At 47.8% G+C, this 6,047-nt stretch overlaps 1 protein-coding gene across 1 annotated transcript; it reads left to right on the forward strand.

Moving 5' to 3' along the window:
- The first annotated feature begins 1,679 nt into the window (after positions 1 to 1,679).
- On the forward strand, positions 1,680 to 5,785 carry LOC139807675 (placenta-expressed transcript 1 protein-like). The gene is made up of 4 exons (XM_071768944.1): positions 1,680 to 1,895; positions 3,262 to 3,472; positions 4,099 to 4,157; positions 4,683 to 5,785. The coding sequence occupies exons 1-4, from the start codon at positions 1,739 to 1,741 to the stop codon at positions 4,805 to 4,807; spliced, it is 552 nt and encodes a 183-aa protein (XP_071625045.1). The 5' UTR covers positions 1,680 to 1,738; the 3' UTR covers positions 4,808 to 5,785.
- The last annotated feature ends 262 nt before the right edge of the window (positions 5,786 to 6,047 follow it).

A 6,047-nucleotide genomic window follows, 5' to 3' on the forward strand; every position in this document is an offset into this window, starting at 1 on the left:
AGGCTGTGCAGCAGGTGGGGAGGAGCAGTTTCTATTTCCAGGGTACTTGCAGATCCGTGGTGCCTTTGGAGTCCTCTCCCTGCTCCTCTGCACTGGGGGAGAACATGCAGAGTGTTCCTGAACTCAGCACTGGGCAGCAAGAGAGCTCCAGACACTGCCCAGAGAAGCTCCCTGTAGGGCAGAAGACAAGGAAAGAGAAAAGGAGACCCTACAGGAGTATTTGTGAACTTCACAAGCCAAGAAATCTCAGTTTCTATTTTTTTCAGTGTTAGCATCACTGAACAGGTACCAGCTCCTCCAGCTCATCCTTTCTCTGGCCTCCTCCCTGCTCCTGCCCTTTTCCTTCCCTTGCCCTGATCTCACCTGTTCTTTCCCTTGCACTTGCCCTTTTCCTCCCACATTTCTTCAACCTCTGTTTGAAACATTTAACACAGCAGCTTTTTCTCTAACCCCACTGACAGGGTGGGTGAGGTGCTTTGGGGATGGAAAAAGGGAAGATGAGCACAGGGAGGGAAATCCAGTCCTCCCAGTGACACCAGTGACTCAGCAGAGCCTGGGATGAAATGGTGGAGGTGGGTGGGCTTGAAAGAAACTGCAGGGAGAGGGCACCAAAAAATGCTTCCAGGAGGTTCCTGTGGGATGCTACTGAGACCTCTGCAAGTGTGAAGCAGAGAGGGGGAAGGAAAAGGGTATTTGTGTCTCCTTTTTTTGTGGATCCAGCTCACCCAGAGTAGCTGTGTGCTCAGCTTATTGCTCATTTTCCTGCTGAAAAGAACTGCCCTCAGCACTGAGAACAGGTTCTGTGTTTCAGGTGAACTGATTCAGGATCATCACCACCTCTGATTAATGGGTGTCACACACTCCAGGTTTCACTCTGGGCTGTGCCTGCTGCTCCTTTCCCAACAAGGGGGAAGGCAGCAGGAGGAACCCTCCCTGCCTGTAGAAAAAGGGCTGTGGTCTTCTTCTTTCACTGCTGCTAAAACTCACTGCACATCCCCACTGCCCCAGCAGCTCAAAGAGACCTTGCAAAATCAGCTTCTGGAAACCCCAGCCTTGAAGAATAAAAAAAGAATAAAAATGGGGAAATCCAGGCAAGGAGTGATAAGAGAAACATGATCTTTTTTTTTTTTTTTCCATATAATATTACATGAGGGGTACAGCCAAAATGACTTCTCATGATACCACTCAGGAAGAATCACATAAGTCACCTGTCCCCTAAAAAGAACACAGAGTGTGAAAGGGGCTATGGTCCAGGCTCAGAGATCATCCTCTCACAGGCTCTTGGCCCTTCTCTACTCAGCTTTCTCCAAGCAGGAGTAGAGTCTGTATTAGAACATCTCTGCAAGGATCTGCTGAGCTTTCCACATTTTCTGGAACTTTGTGGCCTTTAAAAAAAGCCTGAACCAGAGCTGGAAAGAGATGCTCCTTCATGTTCCTGGAACGTGGGTTTCTGCAAGGGGTTACAGGGAGCACACAGCTCATTGTCTGGGTTAATCTCTCTCAGTGGCTCACCCCTCTGTTTTGATCAGTTCACTCAGAGGCCAAGAAGGTAGACGTTAGTAATCTGTAAAAGCACGAGTGAAACCTCCCATCAGGGGTGTGTTCATGTGAGCTGGACGGGGAGGAGGAAATTATTTGCATTTATCTCATCAAAAACTGAGTATAAATAGGCTGGAAAGTGCCAGGCTTTCTCAGCTCCCAGGTGCAGGTGCACAGAGCAGAGACATCCAAGTGGACCATGGCAACTTTCTTCTTCTTGGTGCATTTGCTCTTAATTGGGACACTAATAATCCCAACATATACAAAAAGTTGTGAGTTGACCCAGAATGCCACTGCAAGCAATTTTTCTATAAATGTGAGACCTGAGGACTACAAGGCAAACACAACCTACACAGGTAAGCCATCTCTGTCTGGATTTCTGGGGTTTCATGCTGCACAGAAATCCATCTCCTCTGTCCCTAACCCAGATGGTTTCTTGAGTCTTGTGGTGTCCTCAGATGCATTTAAAATGTGAGGTTTAATGCCCTTTTTTTTTTTTTCAGGCAGGAGATACTTAAGTGCACCACTTGTTACTTCTTTGTTCCTATTTCATGTTCACATCCCCAGGGCCAGTCCCAAACTCTCTTTCCTTCCTTAGGGTGCCATTTTCTACCTTAACCTTTCTGCCTAAGCTTGCACAGGGCTTGAGTGTTCTTGGAAACACAGAATTTGGGGGGAAGGTTTTTTTGTGCTTTTGTTCCCTTCTTCCTGAGAATTTGCCCTGTCAAGACAACACTGGAGAGGTTGTTTTGATGCTGACAAATACTCACGTGTAGAAAATGGCTTTTAATACCACAAAGAGCTCAGCTGCAGAGCAAATGGCAGCCTGACCCTGCTCCCCAGCCCTGCCAACAAATCCCTCTTTGCCTTGAGGTTCAGCAAAACCTAAATGCTGGGAAAACAGTTGAGCAGAGGCATCCTGATCCCTTCCTGCAAGGAGGGAGCCAGTCTGCTGGTGTAAACTGGCACAGATTCCTTCAGGTTTCACCTAAGGAGCATCCCCTGCAGCTGCCTGGTTTTTTAATAGATGGGTGTTGTGTTCACTGCTGTTATTCCCATTCTTTGAGCACAGCCCCCCAGCCTGATCCTAGCTCTTGTCTCACATCAGCTGCTGTAGCTTCTGATGGCCTTGGCAGCTTCCATCTGAAACAGTCCTAACCTGAGAGGTGCCAGGAGGGCCACGCACAGCAATCTCCTGGCAAGCAGATCCTCTTGCTTCATCTGCTGATTTGTCCAACTTCTGCTTGCACCACGAGCATGAGACACACACAGCAGCACCATGATGGGACACAGCAGCCCAGAGCAGAGACATAGGGAAGAAAGAGTGGGGTCTGGCACATTGAAGAGAGGAACTGACTTCCCAAAGCTTCTCTGTCCCCTTGAGCTTTTCCACCCCTGCTACTTGCATGGGATCCAGCAGATGCTTCCCTGCCAGGAGCTCAGGTCTGGCTCACAGACACGGTGACACAGGAGCAGGGGCTGAATCTGGTGACTGAGGAATCCCTCCAGGTCTGCTCCCTGCCTGGGGAGGGGGTAGGGAAAAGGATTCTTCCTCCTGTGCTTAGGGGAGGAGTAGAGACCATCACCTCTTTGCAGGCTTCTGGTGCACTCGTGTCACCCAGCAAGCAGAGTGCAAGCAAATCCTTCCTTGGCTGGAAACCCTGGCTGCATGGAGATGCTGTCTGCCAGAAGTTACTTCTGTCTGACTTTCTCTCTTCCCAGTTGGAATAAATGGCAACAGGAACTTCACTGACAGCAAGAATGTGAGCCAGTATTTGCTGCAAGCCTTATCCCCAGCAAACCAGTCTGTGGGACAATGGGAGGTGACGGAGAAGGAGAACTGCAGTTCTATTGTCACAGCAATACTGAGTGCCAACCAGACAGCAGCAAACTGGACGTCCCCAGTCAGTAACATCTCTTCTGTGGAAATAAGGTAAGATTATACTCCAGCTTTAAGCACTCAGCTGGGACAGCACTCCTCTGTGTGAGCTCTCAGCAAGGCCCAGACTCAAGAGCTCACCCGCAAAGCAGAGTTTGAAACAAACCTGTTGAGCCTTTTCCAGGTTTTCTCTTGAAAATACCAAGGAAACATTTTCTGCCAAATCGTATCCTGAGGTCACTCCATGGACAGTCTTGCAGTTTAGAGCCCTGCTCACATGAGTAAGAATATAGATAATTTCTGTGGAACTGGCTGGGCTGAACACCCCTCTTGTTCCCATTAACACTGATGGAGTTGCATCAGTGGGAATTCTTTGTCAAAGGAAACCACAGCCAGTAGCCTGCCTGGCCTTATCTGCAGGAAGGAAGAACACAATAGCTCATTACCAAGGTGATTTTAAGTCCATGGAGCAGCTGATCACAGTAAACTGTAAACTGCCATCCTGATCCTGTTAGAAGTCATTCCCCTCCCTTCAAGAGAAGGGCATAAAAAGAAGGAAAAAAAAAAGTTCAGTATTGCTGAAGGGTGATGTGAGTGGGCTCAGGATGACTTCCCAGCTCCTGCTTCTCCACCTGCTCTTAATGTCCCCTTCACATCCTCTCTCCTCCCTCCTTCCACAGGGCATACATCATCTTTGGTGATGAACACGTGGAGCTCAGCTCTGTGACTCTGAACAAAGGTAAAGCAGCTTCAGCAGGGTGAATGACACAAGGGCTCCAGCTGTGTCCTGTGTTTTGGGGAAAGATGGACTCTGAACCTCCAGCAGGAGAATATCTCATCTCTCCCCAGCAGCTGGGAGATGAGGAAAAGGCCCTCGAGCTAGCTAGAGGTTTCTCAGGTTAGAATGTCAAACTTAAACCTTCCCAAGCTTCCTTTTTGCTTACAGGGACATTAAGTGGTTACAGATGAGAGGACAGGTTTACTTATTTCTGCAGGACATTGGCACAGGCTTCATCCTCCTCTTCACTCTGTCAGGCAGGTACAGAGTGGAAATTGTGGCTTTGCCATCACAGATCATGCTTCTGGTACTTCAGAGAATTCCCTACCCCCCCGGGACCCTGAGCAGAGATTTTCCACTGATGTAAATGGATACATTCAGACATTTCTGGGAAATCAGAGTTCAGTGCAGCCTCCAGGGGTGGGTCTGTAGTTCAGCTGCTCCTCCAGATTTCTAATCAGCCCTGGGGGTTTCCTTCCATTTCAGAAACAACAACAACAGCACCACTGCTGCCCACCCCAAACTCTGTCTCCCTGCTCCAGGCCAGCTCCTGCTTCATCGCTGCCATTCAGGGGCTGCTGCTCCTTGCCACAAGCAAACTGCTCTCCTAGAAATCAGAAGATGCTCCAGCTCTGCTGCTCCTTTCCTCCTCGCTTCTGGGACACACAGGAGGGCTGATTTACTCAGGAAAACTCCTCACTTCTTCTGGGTGTTAGGATGGCAACTGCACTTCTCCACTACTTGATAAGCTGGATTTGACCTCAGAGCTGATCCTCCCCTGACTCCTCTTGCCCAGGGCCAGCATTCTCAGCAAGGTGAAATGTTTCACAGCAAGGCAAAAACCACTCTGCTGTAGCTTTTTGGATAGAAAAGCAAAACGTGGTCAAGAGCAGGCCAAAGGAATACTGCCTGAATTCATTCCTACCTGGGGTTCTGGGAAGCACAAAAAAAAAAAAAAAAAAAAAAAAAAAAAAAAAAAAAAAAAAAAAAATTAAAAATCAAGGTCTGCTTTTGGCTGTGCAGCCTTGGACCTGCCTTCTCAGCATGGCACAGGTCCCCAGAGTTCACCAGAACTGTTGAGAGTGGGATGGGAAAGAAGAGGTTTAGGAGTCCCATGGCTCTGCCAGTTAAAAACCTCCAGTGAGAGCAGAGAGAAAATAAGGATGGTCACCAACCAAGCCTCCACGTGGGCAGGAGATCCCCTGACCAGGACAAGCTGGAGATCCTGCTGGCAGGCTATCCTCCATGAAGGCCCAGGCCTTGGGAATTTATGCTCCATATTTTTACTTGGTACAGCATCCCCTAAATTGTGTTATTTCAGTGGATGCTATATAAAGTTCATCTGGTTTTCTTCTGGCTTTCTGGTATAGGGGGGTGGATTATTTTTTTTTTTGTCCTCATTTTTGAATCAACAATAGATTTTGCTGTAGGGCATGTTGTATGCCCCACTAAATGTCTTGATTTTATTATCATTGTTTGTATTTTTATATGGATAGTGTTCATTTAGGAATTTTCAAACTTCCACAAAGTAATTTTTTCTTAAGGTAATCTAAATAGATTAAGGAATGAAAGTTGGCTCTTGCAGCAAACATTACTTCCTGGCTTTACTGTGATGTGGTGGTGGGATGAAATTATTCTGACCACTGTGAAATACTTGGCCTTGAGAGAAGACACAAATAAAGGTGAGGTCAGCACACTGCAGTCCTGTACAGGCTGAGCCAGCAAGGCATCCCTGCCCCATTAATCCTCTTACTGTTCCTCTGCAGAAGGCTGAGCTCCAGCTCATACCAATATTTCAGCAGTCATGGGTCAGAGATTTACCTTTAACTTGGCTTTGCCAGCCCAGAGGTG

Source organism: Heliangelus exortis, chromosome 26 (assembly GCF_036169615.1).
Source record: "Heliangelus exortis chromosome 26, bHelExo1.hap1, whole genome shotgun sequence".
Lineage (NCBI taxonomy): Eukaryota > Metazoa > Chordata > Aves > Apodiformes > Trochilidae > Heliangelus > Heliangelus exortis.

Bases quoted from the DNA above. Each gene is read 5' to 3' on its own strand.
- LOC139807675 (XM_071768944.1), top strand. From the start codon at position 1,739: ATGGCAACTTTCTTCTTCTTGGTGCATTTGCTCTTAATTGGGACACTA. The intron at 1,896-3,261 runs GTAAGCCATCTC...CTCTCTTCCCAG, and splicing joins GGCAAACACAACCTACACAG to TTGGAATAAATGGCAACAGG. The intron at 4,158-4,682 runs GTAAAGCAGCTT...CTTCCATTTCAG, and splicing joins CTCTGTGACTCTGAACAAAG to AAACAACAACAACAGCACCA.